Consider the following 17812-nt stretch of genomic DNA (forward strand, 5'->3'; position numbering starts at 1 on the left):
AAGTCTTTCCAGTCAAATGGAAGCTCTGTGATTTTAGTGGCCTCCTATGGAGTTCCCTGAGCTCTTGTTATGACCTGCTTTACGTGTCCTGCTACAAATGGAAGTCATGTTACGCTTGGGTGGATCAGCCTGCTCAAATGTTTTCCCCACTGCACTGCCACACAGGCTGAGATTTCAGGCTTCAAGAGCAATATTTAAACTGCTCTATGTGTGCGTGCGAGTCTGTTTGTTATGACTCCTGCCTGTCCACGGAGTCTCTCAGCTTGAACATATGCTGCCTTTCCCTCCATGGAAGTTCGGAAATCATAATTATGATGTGCATTCGAATCATTTTGGTCCGAATCAAATAGATGCATCGGGCAGTGTCCGTACCGACAAAGATAGGAAGCATTTTTAGCACTCTGTTATTTATTTTATTATTTTTGTGCACAATCCTGTCACCTCATAAAACGAATCCCTGTTCTACATCAACAGTGCACAGAATAGAAACTAACCTTTCACCATTGCAACTTAAAATCAGTATCAATCTTTCCTTTTTTTAAACTCCGCCCCCTTGGTTACTGTTGTTAAATAAGCTTTAAAGAACTCCTCATAGGAAGATTTCAGCATGAATTTCAGTAAAATGTGCTCATAAAGTTGGTGTATGAGTAAAATCTCATAAAATGTGATTGAATGGTATAGTTACATGGTCGGAGTGACATTTATCTTTTTTAGGGCTGTGAAACGATTAATCGTGATTAATCGCATCCAAAATATACGTTTGTTTAGATAATATGTGTGTGTGTACGGTGTATAATTATTTAGTACATATAAATACACACACATGCATGTATATATTTAAGATTTTTTATTTATTTATATATAATATAAATTTCATATATATATATATATATATCAGTATATACATGCAATATTTCTTAAATATATGCATGCATGTGTGTGTATTTATATATACAAAATAATTATACACAGTACACACACATATATTACATAAACAAACTTATATTTGGGATGCGATTAATTGCGATTAATCGTTTCACAGCCCTAATTTGTTTATAATTTTTTATCTTCTCTGCTGTGTCCTATTATAGAATTTATTAAATGACTGAAAATCACGGTTACAACACTGTAAAAAATTTGTAACACTCCCAAATCAAAAATTTCAATTGACCGATAACATCTAAATTTTTCAATTGGCCCAAGTGAAAATCTGTACATTTAATTTTAGAATTTACAGAATTTCACTTGGGCCAATTGAAAAATTTAGATGTTATCGGTCAATTGAAATTTTTGATTTGGGAGTGTTACAAATTTTTTACAGTGAAGTAATAACATTAGTTTACATGAAAATAACTGTTCCTAACATTTATACGACACATTCACTATGGTGCTACAAAGTCTTTAGTTACTATCCAATCCTAATGCTTATTGCATTAATACATAAATTAAATGACATTAATTTAGTAGCATTAATCGAAAATTTGTGCATGTTGGTTTGGGAATGAGGGTTAACAAAGTTTAATCTACAGCATTAACTTGTCAGGAGATATTTTTTTAAAAATTAGGAACAAAAAATGATGTTTGCATTTTCTCTGGGTGCTTTTTATAAGTGACCAAGCAACAGCGTTTTACAATATTTATTTAATATTTTTAGATAATGTCCAATATTTCATTATGCATTATGTATTAAATTGCAAATTGAAGCTGCATTTATAACTAGGCTATCCAAACACACAAGCTTAGGTCAGTTCGCTTCCGCCATCATTGTTTAATTGACACTCCACTACCTCGAAAAATTCCAGAACACTCTCTCAACAATGCGACTTGAATGCATTAACCTATAAATGTGGTTTTGTAGATGTGTGTTTGTATATTTCTGTGTCAAGATTGAAAGTGTAACAGTCCTTAAACTTTGTGCAAAGTTCAGTTGTTTATTTGAGAACTGTTAACCTGTTAAAGGGAGCGGGTGAGTTAATGTGTGTGTGTTACAATAATTCTTTGCAGCAGATTGTGTATTCAGACAGCTCCAGATGGATCTCATTGACACTCTTCACTTTGATCAGAACAAAATCCTGCTCTTCACATATAGAGGGCTGTATCTGTTTGTACTCTGATTACTTTGGACACATGTGAGGGTTCATTGGCGTGTGAAGAGTTTTCTTTATAGTTCGAGTTCTGTCACGACACTTCCTTCACCAGAAGACCTCCCCTGAGTTGCTAAGGAGACAATGGAAACACTGACCACACTGCTGTATCACTGCTGTTCACATGCAAAGACACACACAAGCTCTTACCCAGTGGTGAAGCAGTTTTGTTTCACTGTTGCATTTCAAGTGAGAATCATTTTCAAAGCACACAATTTTGCTCAAGTAATATTATATACTAAAACGCTAGGAACTTGCACTTGCTAAATGCACTTGTGCATATGAGGAATAATCCAATGGTGAGGTGGGCCAGAGGTTAAATTCATACTCCTGGTACAAATCTCTACAGGTTCAAATCCCACGCTAACACACATGCAATAAAGTTCTAATTTGATGCCAGTAGATGTAATTGATTAACTTGACTTCAAAGCAGTAAACTATTTATTGTGTTCCTGTGGCTCAATCATGACACTAGTCATGGGTTCAGTTCCCAAGGAATACATGATCTGATAAAAAGATCAGTATAGCTCTGGATAGCTTGAATGCAATATGGATAAAAGCTTTTGCTGTAGCATAAATGTATATTGTAAGCATAAATAACATAAATAAGCATAAAAAGCATGTAAATGTACAGAACGTTACTTAACGTTATCTGCGACAGTTCATTTAAAAAAGTTCATTGTGTCAGGGCAGTAATTCAACTGTTCTTTTTTATTCCAATAAAATAGAACGTTTATTATTATTTGATTAAAGTAATATTACATTATTATTTAATCAAACAACTTGTATTATTTATGTATTGAATAATGATTTCATATTATTTTATTTGATCTCTATTTTATATGGTTCGAACATTGGACCCAAGCTATAAGTCAAGTCACCTTTATTTAAATAGTGATTTAATACAGATTGTTTCAAAGCAGATATACAGTGATAACAGGAGAATGATTCAACGATGCAGACAGAGTTAATATCGGCTGTACAGCAGCTCTAAAAGAAAATAGTGTCATTGTTCAGCTGAAGTCAATTCAGTGTTAGTTCAATTCTGTTGTAAAGATCATGCATTATTAAATCTATAAAGCAGTTCTGCAGGAAACAGTGATGTCATCGTCCAGCTCAGTTCAGTTCTCATCCAATAGTGTCAGTGCAGTCAAATCAATAATATTGTTGAATATTAAGTTTAACAAAGGACAAGTATATCTAGGAATAGTGGTGATGGGCTCATTTGACTTGGACCGGTTAGCAATATAATTATATATATATCTCTCTTTCTCTCTTTTAGCTCTTGGACAAATCATGCTGTACGTGGATGGAATGAATGGGCTTATCAGACACAATGAAACTGTACAGTGGCTTTACACACTGGTTGGATCAAAGGTAAAGGAAATTTCACTGTTAAAATTGTAAATGAGTGTGTGTATTTAACTTCAAGTGGGTCATTTAACTCTTTGGTTACACTTTATTTTAAGGTGTCAGTATTACAGTGTAATTATACATTTAAGTACTGAGTAATAATAATTAACTACATGTACTTACTATAGGGTTAGGATTAGGATGATGGTTTGGTTTAGGGTTAATTGCATGTACTTATGCATAATTTATAGTTATTACTACAGTAATTACAGTACATGTAACATGTAACAATGACACTGTGAAATAAAGTGTTACCAACTCTTCTTCCAGTGGATGACTTGTTACACTGATATATTTACACAACATAAAAAATGCACATAACCGATACATGAGTGTGTCTAAAAGTGGAGTTACACGCATGAACTAAAGGAACCCACATGGCAAGAACATATGACAGGATCACATGCCATGAAACAGAAAACATGACTATGACTACATTTCTAATTAAGAGACATGAAAACATGAATGTGAAACCAAACCACAAACATATATGACAGTCAGCCAATATGAAATATTTAGTTTTGCATGCTTATTTGCTTTTTTTATATTTAGATTGCCTTTGCCATCATCTAATGCTCACTAAAAGTGAATCTGTAAAAACACCAATAATTTAATAACACCGTTAAATGTTATTTTTAGAAAATCTCACAATTAATGTTTTTCATGTAGATTAATGTGTTGACACCTAAATTCACTTGTAGATTAAAACAGTTGAAGTAATTTATTTAAAACAGTTTATTTTGTTTTTTAGTGTTTAACTTCTCATTTATTTAGACAAAATGGTATGCCAGAACATGAATATTATTGGCTTATTGGTATCGCCAGAATATTGGTGCATGCTTATGACAATGCAAATAAAATTCAAATAAAAATTTAACGGAAATAATACAATTTTGACAAATTAATCACATTTATTCCTCCTATATCAGTTGTATAATTTTGCATATTGCTGGACCTATGCACTTCATAGTAATATTACTACATTTTATTGCTTGGTTTTAAAACCTAGTCTTGAAAACTTCAAAAAGTAGTTCAAAAGTAGATCAGAAACACTTGTTTTGAGAGCCTACCAGATCCATTATTTTGTTCAGAAGTAATGAATTCAATAAGGACCGAAAGGTACGTTTTCTTGTATTTATGTTCTTTTTAGCCAGTGTTTGCAAATGTTTTAAGTTAAGGCAGCTTCCAGGTGTGCCAGCTTGAACAATACTCAGAGGGTGCCGTAGTTTTGCACGCAGTGTTCATGACTGACTTTCCTGTTTTTCCCCTGTATTTATGTTCTTTTGAGCCAATGTTTGTAAAGCATGCTTTAACTCAGCAGGGTAACTTCTAGGTGTGCCAGCACACAGAGTGTGGCACAGGTTCGCACGGCACACAGTGTTCTGGGTTGATTTTCTCTCTGGGTCCTGTCCAGCCCTCTAGTGGCAAAAATGAGCATATATGAAAGGACAGGTGTGTGTGTGTGGGTGGGTCAATATCCGAAATCCTCGTCCTTGTGGGGACATTTTTTGGTCCTCATGCAAAACAGCTTATATACTAAGTGGGTTAGGGAATCGAATATACAGTTTGTACAGTTTAAAAATCATTATGTCTATGGAAAGCCCCCATAAAACATAGAAACCTGTGTGCGTGTGTGGTAGAGGTTGGATGTGAATGGATGTTTGTGATCACCAAATCAGCAGATGTTTGAGCAGTTCTGTGCTGGATACAGCAGTGTTTAAATGCATTTCCTATTGCCTCTTCTCTCTCTCTTCCTGTTATATGGTACATGTACATGTGGAATGCACTTTATGGTTTGAAAGAGCAGCGCTAACATTATTAAATACAGATCTGTTTCTCTCGCTGTTCCTCCACTTTCCTCCATACTCACAATCACATTCATGATCCTGTATTCATTCATTGTTTTCCTAAAAATATCATGCCTCAGTGTCTCAATCTATAATGCTGAAAGCATATGCATTTTTTGATAAATTTTTAAACAAATATTTCTGTATTGTTTCCTGTAAAAAATATATGATCCCTGATAATTACAGATACTTTACTTCAGAAGCAAAATTTTGTAAGATAATAAGGCATGTTTTCAGAGTATATATATTAAATTAAGTTTATTTCCCTTTCAAGGGAACTCACGCTGCGTCGAGAATGACGCTGTGGGAACGCTTGGTGTGACTGTGCCGTGAAGCACGTGTGAAATCAGTCCAATGATGTGACGGGACTTCATAGGCGGGTGACGTCACGACCAGGAAACTATAAAGCCTGCTCAAACAAAGCAACACTATTCTGTTTTAATCGTTTGTCTTATTTGGTGTTGTCTGTCTCATATATAAGAGTTATGGCGAGCAAACAAGATTTTAAATTGTGTTCCTTCCTGCCCTCGCTGTCCCAATTCATCACCCCCATCCAGAGTTGTGGAAACTGTGGGCTTGGCCTCTGAGGGGGCCCAGCTCATAGATTATGGTCTCTCAACAGAGGTTGTTGAGACCATACTTCACTCCAGAGCTCCTTCCATGAAGAAACTTTATGCCCTGAAGTGGAGAGTATTCACTTCTTGGTGCAGAGGTCATCAGCTGGACCCAGTTAACTGCCCTGTTGGTACAGTGCTGGAGTTCCTGCAAGAGAAATTTGTCGTAGGGTTGCTTCCATCCACCTTAAAGGTCTATGTGGCTGCCATAGCTGCTTACCACATTCCTTTGGGTGGTATGTCCTTGGGGAGAGACCCATTGGTAACCTGTTTCCTCTGTGGTGCGTGTCTGCCTGGGATTTGGTGTAAGAAGGCCTGTCCTTGGCTCCCATCAAGCCTATTGAGGAGGTTGCAGTCAAGTTCCTGACTCTTAAAGCTTTGTTTCTCCTTGCTATCACGTCTCTTGAAAGAGTAGGTGATTGCAAGCCCTGTCAGTTGCCCTTTCGTGCTTCGAGTTTGCACCTGGCATGATGAAGGCATTTTTCACCCTAGGCCGGGTTATATTCCTAAGGTCCACACAAATGTGGCTAGATCTGTTGTCCTGCAGGCCTTCTGTCCTCTCCGCTTTCGGGATCCAGACCTGGAAAGAAACAATCTGCTTTGTCCAGTTTGAGCTTTTAGATGCTTATGTCCACAGAGCTGCCCTGTGGCGTAAATCTGAACAGCTGTTCGTCTGTTTTGGGTCACCCAGTAAGTGGTCTCAGCATTTAAGCAGAGAATGCGTGGATAGTTGAGGCTATTTCTTTTGAATATGAGTCAGCCGGACAACCTTCACCTATGTCAGTCCGGGCCCACTCCACTAGGAGCATGGCTGCCTCTAAGGCTATTTTACCGTGTGTCCCTGGAAAATGCAGGGATGGTCCTCTCCGCATTCATTTGTTAGGTTTTATAACCTAGACCTGGACTCCTCCTGCTCTCGTCTTAGTGCTGCTCTTCACGATTTTATACAAGACAGACACTTTTCATTATGGCGGCGTGGGTATAAACGTTCCCACAGCGTCATTCTCTACGCAGGTCAAGTTCCCTTGAAAGGGAACATCTTGGTTACAACTGTAACCTTGGTTCCCTGGAAGAGAAATGAGATGCTGTGTCCCCCTGCCATACTTCCTGCATGCCTGTCAACGACTTTATCCTATCAGAAGCTAGTGTTGCTTTATTTGGGCAGGCCTTATAGTTTCCTGGTCGTGACGCCACCCGCCTAGGACGTCCTGTCGCACCATTGGACTGATTTCACACGTACTTCACGACGCAGTCACGCGGAGCGTTCCCATAACGTCATTCTCGACGCAGCATCCTTTTCAGGGAATCAAGGTTACAGTCGTAACAGAGACGTGAGAAAGAACACTGGAAAGAACACGGGCAAGAAAGTACATTGGAAAACAGGATAAAATGAAATGTTACAAATGCTAAGAAATATGAATTACAAAAAAAAAAATACATACGTAAATACAAATGTTAGACCAACATAACAATGGCTATCAAAAACAAAGGTGAAAAAACAAATGGCAACCCATATATTTTAGAGTTTATATCTACAAATTAATATAAGAAAAGCTAAAGCCGTGACTCCTCTGGAACATGGTACAGAGAGAGAGAGAGAACAAAAACAGGGGTCATATCACAGAGACCTTGCAGGACATTTAAAGTAGCTCCTCTTCCTGTCAGTTTGCAGTCATGTGTCAGATGTTGTTATCAATATCCTCCATGGTACCCAATTCAGGAAAAAGTGTCAAGATGTTCTCTGGGCTTAAATACCCTTTAAATACACAGTTAATTTAGACAGTGTCTAGACAGTGTAAGATCAAGTGTGGGCTGCAGCAGAATGTAATTTTATGGAGTGTAAAAATGTTAAGATTAGTGTATGTTGTTGTACAGAGATAAATATTGTTTCTTTCTTTGTGTGTGTGTTTGTGTGTGTACATGTTTGCAGTTCCGGTTGGTTGTTAAAACTGCTCTGAAGCTGCTGCTGGTTTTTGTGGAATACACCGAGACCAACGCACCCCTCCTCATCCAGGCTGTCAACACCGTAGACACCAAGCAAGGTAGTGTGAACACATCAAACAAACAAACACACACACACACACAATATGGAAAGTGAAATGTTCTTGGAAAGTTGTCACAGTTTCTCTGGAAATCCATTTTCAGCTCTTTTCAACTCTCAGTCTCTGTATTTGAGTCCAAGCTGAGCTCGTATCCAGAGTCTGGCTGTTACAATGTTTGTGGGCCAGAGATGATGGGGAGAAACTCTCTCCTCTGGTGAGGTTTGGTTCCCTTCAGATTAAAACAGGGGAAGAGAGGAAGCAACAAGCGAAGCTGACAGTTAACAAACTTTGACTGTTGTCCTAAGAACATTTAGCTAATGTTCCCATTTGGTATGTTTCTCAATGTTAAGCATTATTTTTGAATGTTCTCTAAGCATTCTGAAACTAGTAACATTTTAAAAATGTTAGATGAACGTACAAAGAAAACATTTCAAAAAAAAAAAGAAAAAAAGTTTCATAATCATGACTGATGTATCTGGGCTTTTTTTTAAATAATTTTTTTACGGTTTGAGAACATCATTAAAGACCGAATAACTTTGAACAACATTGTATTAACGCTACTGGAAGAACATTTGTTCATAACTTTAAGAGAACCTTACCAGAACTTTAGGCAAGTTCTGAGAACAATCTGTTAGCTGAGTCAACTCTTTGGTAATTGCTCATATTATCGACCTCTGCTTTGAGAGTGAACAAAATACAGCAGAAGTAAATCAAGATTAATGGAGTGAGCTCATGGAAAAAGGTGTTGATAGGACCAGAGCTACTAAGATAAGACAGCTAGGATGAAAAAAAGGGTTTAATACTGTTTTAATACTGTTACATAAGAGGAGAGAAGGCTGTCTCTGGTCTCCCAGTGAGAGACAGACAGGCTGGCAGATGAAGCAGAACGTCTTTTGCTAATAATCTACATAACAGACATTTTCTCCTCAAACTAATGCTGCTCATTTGCTTCTGAACCAGCCATATTTAAACTGATTTACTTCAAACACCACAAGAAGGGTACTAATCCACAGTTCCTTTGAATTCAGTGAATTCAAATCAACTACCATAAAGAATTGGGTGAATTACATGACGTTCGGTTTTGTGTCAGAATATATTAATTTATTCAGGAAAACATAAAAAAATTCTATTCAAACATACAACGACTTGAATGAATGTACGGAGCCCCTAAAGGGACATGGTGAAGGAAAGAAATATGAGATGATGGAAAAATTATTTGTCAATGCTTTTTGAGTTCTCTCGCAAATGTTTTGCGTTCCACTGAGAAACTTTGCGTTCGCTCGCAAAGAGCTCGAAAGGTTTTGTGAGTCTCTCGGGGAACGCAAAACATTTTGCGAACGAACGCAAAATTTCTCGGGGGAACACAAACGTTTTTGCAAGGGAACGCAAAGTTTCTCGGGGCAAAAGCATTGACTTATTATTTTTCCTCCCATCTCATATTTTTTTCCACCACCATGTCTCTTTAGGGGCTTTGGTGGGCATAAAGTAAAAAACAAACTTGTGAAGAATGTCAATAACAAAGAAAAACGCTTCATTAAAAAGTGAAATTCTTGAAATGAAAGCCTTACTAAATAGGTCTAAATTGACTAAATGGACAAGAGTTTATGACCCTTTTATTTATGTGTATCCAGGCAGTAAGCCCTGGTCCAATGCCATGGAAATCCTGGATGAGAAAGATGGAATGGACACTGAGCTGTTGGTTTATGCCATGACCCTTATCAACAAGGTACCTGCACAGTATATGTTTCAAAGATTTCAGGCTCTTTTTGCACACTCTCAGTTACATGTGTTTGTTATAAATATTCTCACATATCTGTGGTGTTCCTCCAGACATTAGCTGGTCTGCCAGACCAGGACTCTTTCTATGATGTGGTGGACAGTCTGGAGGAGCAGGGCATGGAGGCTGTGGCCCAGAGGCACGTCAACAGGAAGGGCACAGACTTGGATCTTGTGGAGCAGTTCAACATCTATGAGGTTTGCACATGCTCAGTTTGCTTTTCAATTGGACAGCGTCTGATTGATCCAGAGGTTCAAATTCACACCAGTATAACTGAATGATAGGAAACACACAAAAACTGACAAGTATACTGAACAATTTTTATGCATGTTTTTTGTGCCAAAATTGATTGATTTATCCTTAGCTGTGATGCAACATTTTCTATTTGCTGTTAGTCTAATAGTCATGTATATCCATAGTCAATCCTTCGTCATGAAGATGGCGATGATGAGGCTCAGCCTTCTCCATCTGGACATAAAAGTCGACGTCGGGCCAGCGTGGGGGCCACACCTGAGAGGCGGGGTTTGGAACGACGACGCAGCCGAAGACACTCGCTCCAAAATGGGAAAGGCCACACTTCTGCTCCTACTTCCCCCTGCCACAGCCACACACCCAACATCCTGCCCTTTAATGGCCAGAGGATTGAAGATATCAGTGAAAGGTGAGAAGAGAGAAAGACAGAGCGAGAAGTTTACTTTTGAAATTATATTTTGTATTTCTGCCATTTAAAAACTAATGACAGAATTTTCGTCAAAACACCTAACAACATTTTTAAGGTATTTGAACTGCAAAACTATATATATATGAAGTAGTGCAATAATGTATTATTTGTATTATTTATTAAAGCTTTTAAATATAGAATAGATTAATAAAATACCTTACAGAGAAAATATGTAAATATTGCTATAACAACATACATTTACTTGAGAAGCAGCTTGTTTTCAATTAATATATCCAGATAATATAATTAAAATGAACTCCATTGGCAGTGTTTATATTTATGTACTGTACTTATTTATTAATTTGCTTTTACATTATTTATTTAGCTTTTGACAGGTTATTTTATTATTTGAATAATTAATAATTTAATTTATAAAATAATAATTTTTAATTATTTTATATAAAATAAAATAAAATTTAAGTAAAAACTGTGATTTGACACTTTCAACTATTGTCTTGCATGGTCTATGAAAAATTTAAAGTGAAAATCCTACACTAAGCCATTTTTTACCTTCCCCTGATCACATGTATTCACTTTCAGCCATAAAACACCATGTGTAGTTTAGGAAGTACTGATTTTTAAAGAACAGGAAGCAGTTTTATATTGGGTGTTCTATCATGTTACTTTTGACATAAGAGTTTTTAAGCCCCTAAAGAAGATGGAGAATTTAATAATGCTCTGAGGGAGAGATGGAGGGCGCTTGCTAGTGCACAGACATTCATATTAATCACATACACACGAGGGAGGCGTTGGGAACCTGTAAGGCTGAGGGGAAATAGGAAGTTACTGAAATATGGAGGTACAAGCTATGCATACTTCTCAGGGCTGTAGCACAGCATGTGGTTCTCAATCTTGTCCTTGTATATTTAGTTGTAAACTATAATCATATACAACTTACTCATATCCTATGAATGTTTCAAGGGACAAAGGGGAACGCACATATATCCGCAGCTGTATATCAGCCATTGAAAAAGCTTCATATGTTTTTTCTCTCATCCAGCGAGTCAGTCGTTTGGAGGGACACAGTAAGTTCACGTGAGGCTGTGGAAGAGTGAGAGTACGGCCAGCTCAGCCTCTCTGTGTTAGTGGAATGTTGAAAAGTCTGGAGGTATTCTGTGTCTCTGAGCAAATCTTACTAGAGCCCCAGAAAATCTACTCGGCAGTGCGTGGAATTGGCCGTCCCATTTGATTAATTAGAGCCCGCGATGAGAAACAAAGTAGAAATACAAACATTGCAACAATACTTTTTTTTTTTTTTTAAGCATCAATTAGATATAGTCCATAGTAAAAAATTAATTCCATAAAATGAAATAATATATAATAATATTATTATTTTATAATAATTAATATTAATAATATAATTAATTCATATACTGAAGTTCAAAAGTTTGGGGTTAGTCATTTATTTATTTATTTGTGGAAAGAAATTAATACTTTTCTTCTGCAAGGATGCATTAAATTGATTAAAAGTCACAGTAAAGACATTTTTATATTTCATGTAAATGCTGTTCTTTTGATCTTTCTATTCATCAAAGAATTCTTTAAAAAAGTTTATCATGGTTTCCGCAAAAATAGGAACTGTTTTCAACATTAATAATATGAACATAATGTGCATAATAATATGAAATGTTTCTTGAGCACCAAATCAGCATGTTAGAATGATTTTTGAAGGATCATTTGACTGAAGACTGGAGTAATGAAAATTCAGCTTTGCCATCACAGGAACAAATTACATTTTAAAACGTATTAAAATAGAAACCAGTTATTTTAAATTCTTATAACATTTCTCAATATTGCTTTTTTACTGTATTTTTGAATACATTGTTTTTGAAAACATTTAAAACATCTTACCTGACCCCAAACTTTTGAACTGTACTCTATTGTTATTTACCAATGGGCTAAGAAAATAAGAGAGATATTAAAATCTAAATGTAAGTAAATTAAGTAAATGTATCTTGTTTTAAGGATGTTTACGTTTTTAATGGAAAACAAGACCAAAATACTGATTAAAATATAGTAAATAAAAAAAGAAAGAAATTATCTCTTGTATGTTAAAATGTTTTGATGTCTGATTGCTCTATTGCATTTCGGTTAAAGATAATATCATAGATTTATAATATCTGTCATCACACAGTTATCAGCAACCAGCATCAGTCAAAATCAATATTACATTAAAGCTGCAGTTCGTAGTATTTCCTCTTTGTCGCCATCTCTGTCCGAAATCTGCAATTGCAGTTATTCGCGGAATTATCAACTTTACGTGGGTTGTGCCTCGGCACGGCACAGCGCGGATGAATCCAATGTTTTGAGGAGAATGTGCGGCTGTCGGTCACCGCGCCGGTGTGGATACTGTCATTCGTAATCACAGATTCTACTTTTTGGAAGTATGACCAACATAAGAATTTTCACTAGAAAATGTCATCTGAACAAGTAAGTAACATCCACTTTTGTTCTGACCAACTAAGGGAAAAAAAGCATTGCAGTAAATCGCGCTGATTAACGATCGCTTATCAAACCGTGCAAATTATACTTTGTTCTCAAATTGTTAATGTTAACAACATCAGCATTGCGTGACTACATTTAATGCCTTTCTGATATTTGTCCTTGTTTTCGCATGGGCCGGTTGCAGTCTCTTTTTTTCTGTAGCCACTCCGAAGTCCGAAGTCTTTTGCATTTTACAACGGGTGAATCTCTAGTTGTCACTGGGGATTTGTCGTTTGAACATTTGTGGATCGGCCATCAAATTGATAAGTTTAATTATATCAAGTGCTGTGCGAAAAGGCTATAAATCTCCACCTCCAACATCCTCACACGCAATATAGCGTACTAGCCGAGACTCCTTCTTTATGTGTACAGATGTGACATTATGACATGCTCGAATTTCCCACGGAAATCGACCAGTACCACTGGAATTAAAAACATTGTTACAAGCTTACCGTTTTGAATCGAGCTAAGGCAAGCAGATAGTTTTGAACACTTGCTAGTTATGTATTTGCTCAAATTTATTTTGGATAATTTTTAACCCAAAAAAGTTACGGACTGCAGCTTTAAATACTAACAAAATTGTTTCTGTGAACTTGTCTGTCTGAAACCCAAGAATATGTCAGGGTCAGCAATACTCCTGTCACAATCTCTTTATATTTCACATTACTTTCCTTTTGTTGAGCTGCACAGACTGCTTGTGCTTTTTAATTATTGATGACAGGATATGCTGTTAGTGATGGGCTTCATGGGTTATTTTTCTTAGAGCGGTTTGGTTGACAGATAGTTGAATTCATCTCAGTCAGTCATCTGATCCTGATGTCTGTTAGCTAACCCACCACAGGAAATTAGAAGGACCTTTGATGTGCGGTGTTTTCCATATTAGTAATAAATACCAGTCTACTAGGAGACGGAAAGAGAGAGAGACTTTTGAGCAGTGAGGAACAGGACTTCTCCTCTTCCTCCTAAAGGTCTTAATTCTTTGCTGTATTAACTGCTGTGTATCTCAGTGGGTCTTAACTGGTGGGTCATGACCCAAAAATCAGTTATTGGTCTGATCTGACAATGGGAAGAGAATTGTGATGATTTCAACGATTCTGGTTTAGATTCCTCCTAAAAACTAAAGCTCTATAATAGTTCCAGAAACTATTTTTTTTAGTACTTGAGTTATTCATATTTTTGAAAGAATCAATGCAATTCTTACAAAAGGTTGGCTTACACACTTTTTGATGACTTTCATAGTCTTTTTAGTGCTGGCAAAAATTAAATCCAATAGTTGGCCTTAACTATATTAAACAACTATACTAAACAAAAAGCATGATAACATATTTCATTCATTAATATTTATACAATTTTGCTGACAAAACACATAATGTGCATCTTTAACTACAGGTCACATCAAATGAACAACCATACTTCACTTTTCGTTCCATTGACTTCCATGCATACACAAGTGAAAGGAAATGCAAGCTCATACGAACTTCGCTTACGTTCCACAGTTCAAGTTTGGTGAACTCTGACCTGTGAATTTTTATCATATAAAGACATGTGACCAATAAAAGATTGATGTCACATCATAACCTCTTATTTGAATTAAAAGAACACAAACTTCAATAAATCTGCAGGATTGCTGCATTGCAGTAAAGTGGAGTGAATATTATTCCATTTTGGACATATTAAATGTTGAATTATATTTAAACAAAAACGTCATATTATGTTGCAGTGAAATTTTGCATCTAGTTTGATTGCGGCATAAGTTATCCGTGTTTGATTCATTAAAAAAAAGCTGACTCATTAGAGTAATTTGTTAGGGAATTGGACTGGACTTGTTGCACTGTATGCTTTTGATTCAGTAAAAAGAATCAGCTTGTAAGCGTCGTTCATTCAGAAGTCGGACTACACTGGTCACGCTGTAGACGTATGTTGTGTTCAATTGCCTTGTTGTCGGAAAGAATAGGAATCATGTAGGACGGCTGGTTCATTCTTGCATATTTTTTGTGGAAATTGGCTTATTAAAGCCAAAATGTAAAGATATTTACGGATTTTGAAGAACGTGTAGCAACCATAAACATTTCCCATACTATTGTATACATTCACTAGCCTGACTACGTCAGACTTCGTACTTCCGCTCAATTTCAGTTCGCTTCTGTACTCAGTCTGAGATATCGACCTGTCTTTCAGTTTTCCTCCGGCCTCAAAACAGCCGGCCAATCAACGAACAGAGGGCGGGCTGAGAGCCGTGATGTAGATGCTGATTGTACCGTGGATGCGTAGTTTTACTTCATATAATCTGCAAAAGTCGTTCACAGCCATGTTCAGTCCGGTATTTCGCTCGATGGTTTTGTTTTCGCATCATACATGTGTTTACAGTTGAAGTCGGCACATAACACACTTCTTAACCAAACGTTATGTGATTGGCTTATGGGTAACCAATGATTTTAAACTTCGACAAGTGCCCCCCCGCGAGAAAGAAAACGCTTTTCTATTACGCCCTTCCAGACTCTGTCTACGAAGCAAAGCGAAGTAGCAGAGTTTGGTATTATCAGGCTATACATTCACCATTCGATCTAGATAATCAGCTTGTAGAATATTCAGAATGTTTGGTAAAACAACTCATATTTACAATAATTCTGATAAAATGTGAAGGCAGCATTATTCACAATGGTTTGTATCCTTCTTGTTGTGTTGATGTGACTGTCATTTTGTAATACCAGAAAAGTTTAACCAAGTAACGTAATATGACTTTGTCTATATGTTTTGTGCTATGATTTCCTGTGTCATTTCTTCTGACCGTCAGAGCATGTGGTGAAGGTTCTTGTCCTCTCCTTTCATTTTCGCTTTACCTTTTCTTTCCTGTGCCCATCCCTCCTAACAACCCTCAATACCTCCTTTTCGCCACAGAGAGGAGGAAGAGGAGGAGAAGGATGAGGAGCTACAGAAAGCAGAGCTCTCTAGACAGGCATCCGAAAGGTATTTCAGCAGAATAGGATTCCAGGGTGTCGAGTCTTAGAGCTAGAAACCAGACTGTAGATCCTTATCCATTTTCTGATGCTATCTCTTCCCTGACTTGACTAACATAAATGTCTCCCAACATATCATGGTTGTCCCCATCATTTACTCGAACTTCTGCTGTTATTCTGTTGTTCGTAGCTGGATGGCATCAACAGTAGAGGAAGCTTCTAGCTTGTGTTTGCCATTAAAGTGCATGGTCAACTTCATTCCAAATGCCGTTGATACAGACAATGAGGAAAACCTCCGGGAAAGGTCTGGGAGTAAGGTTATCCGTAAGGCCCCAGTGTCTTCCCCTCCTTTTACTCCTGATTTTGGCCCCCCGATATCACCCAGACTGTCTTCTTGGGCTTCGGTTAGGTCCTTGGGGGCCCTCCCGTCCCAGGGTTCCTCTGTTACCTCCTCAGCCTCCACCTCCCCAAGCGAAGACCCCCTGTCCCCTGTCCTCCCTCTGCTCTCTTCCACCCTTCTTTCTGCTTGCCCGGTGGATTCGGACAAGGTTTCCGGGGGCACTCTGCAGGGTCGAGACCCAGACAAGCACTGCAGGTAGTGCAGATAGACGCAGTAGATTCTCGCCACTCACAGAACAAGTTGCTATGCATGTATGGGCTCTGTTCCAAACCCTAGTGAGCTGCCTACATAGAGACATGAACATTCCTGACACAAAAGCTGCTCCAGTAGACAGGAGAATATAGCCAAATTTTAAGGCAGCTTCTCAAATATCATTTGGGGTTAAAGCTATCCTAAAACCAGGGATGTGCAGAATTCAGTACTTAATAATTGGCTCTTTTTCAAGTTTGAAATTTAATTGAATTTGACACACCTCACAGGAAGTCTATCTCTATCTATCTATCTATCTATCTATCTATCCATCCATCCATCCATACATCCATACATACATCCCTGCCCAGAAGGCATTGTGTCAAAGTCAATTACAAATATTTTATTCAGTTCTGAAATAGTAGCATCTGATTGATATGTTAGCTACGTTGACATCAAAATCTGTCTTAAAAGGGAGCTGCCTATACTGACAATAAAGTTTGGAATATAGCCATTCAAAGCTGCATGTCTGATTCAGAGAATGACTTTCACTCCCACATAAGTCAAGCTATGAGATCCCTAAGAAGTAACATTTGGAAACCCATGTCTGTTTTCACTGATTCAAGACTCACAAACACTATGACCACAGTATTTGTGGACTTTCATGCTCTAATAGAAAGGAAGTGTGACATGGGGTTTGCTTGATCTCTGGATCTCCTGTGAATGGCAAGGGTTTATTGTTTTGTCTGTTCCATCAAACCTACCTTCTGAAAAGAGTCAGACCCTCACCTAGTGGATCATCACTCTATCCCTTTGTATCCTCTTCCAAGAGAACACAGTAAAATGTCCTGTATCCACCAGAAATTGCACCCTCACAAAAAGTGCTACACTCGCTGCGTCTTATGGTCATGTGCAATATTTAATATTCAATGTACAATATGGCTAACCTGTCTTATATATCAAATCCTAAGACCAATAAAAGGAGAAATATATACTAGTACGATCATAGCCTGAGAAATCTTTATACTCAATGGGTTTTATGTTGGTTCCTTAATATTTGATGGAATGTAAAAAGACTTTTTTTTTTTTTTTTTTTTTTTTTGGAACCAGCCACTGTAGTGCAAGACACTCCCTAAAGGATGCTAACTTTTACTGACATTTACAACTCATCTGCCTTTCATTGAGGCATTGTACCACTACAAAGCCAAGAGAAGCCTGTAAATT

At 37.3% G+C, this 17812-nt stretch overlaps 1 protein-coding gene across 6 annotated transcripts in view; it reads left to right on the top strand.

The window, feature by feature from the left end:
* fhod3b (formin homology 2 domain containing 3b) overlaps positions 1–17812 on the top strand; it is a 174914-nt gene that overhangs the window by 127334 nt on the left and 29768 nt on the right. For 3 of the 6 annotated variants that reach the window (XM_084435708.1, XM_084435709.1, XM_084435710.1), the window contains 5 exons: positions 3427–3521; positions 7949–8060; positions 9692–9786; positions 9891–10034; positions 10257–10498. In XM_084435708.1, coding sequence (XP_084291834.1) covers positions 3427–3521; positions 7949–8060; positions 9692–9786; positions 9891–10034; positions 10257–10498 — 688 coding nt within the window. Of the gene's footprint in view, positions 1–3426; positions 3522–7948; positions 8061–9691; positions 9787–9890; positions 10035–10256; positions 10499–15940; positions 16010–16189; positions 16595–17812 lie in introns of all 6 variants that reach the window. The other 3 variants (XM_084435705.1, XM_084435706.1, XM_084435707.1) reach the window with 3 other exon arrangements.

This window comes from Rutilus rutilus, assembly GCF_951802725.1.
Source record: "Rutilus rutilus genome assembly, chromosome: 17".
NCBI lineage: Eukaryota > Metazoa > Chordata > Actinopteri > Cypriniformes > Leuciscidae > Rutilus > Rutilus rutilus.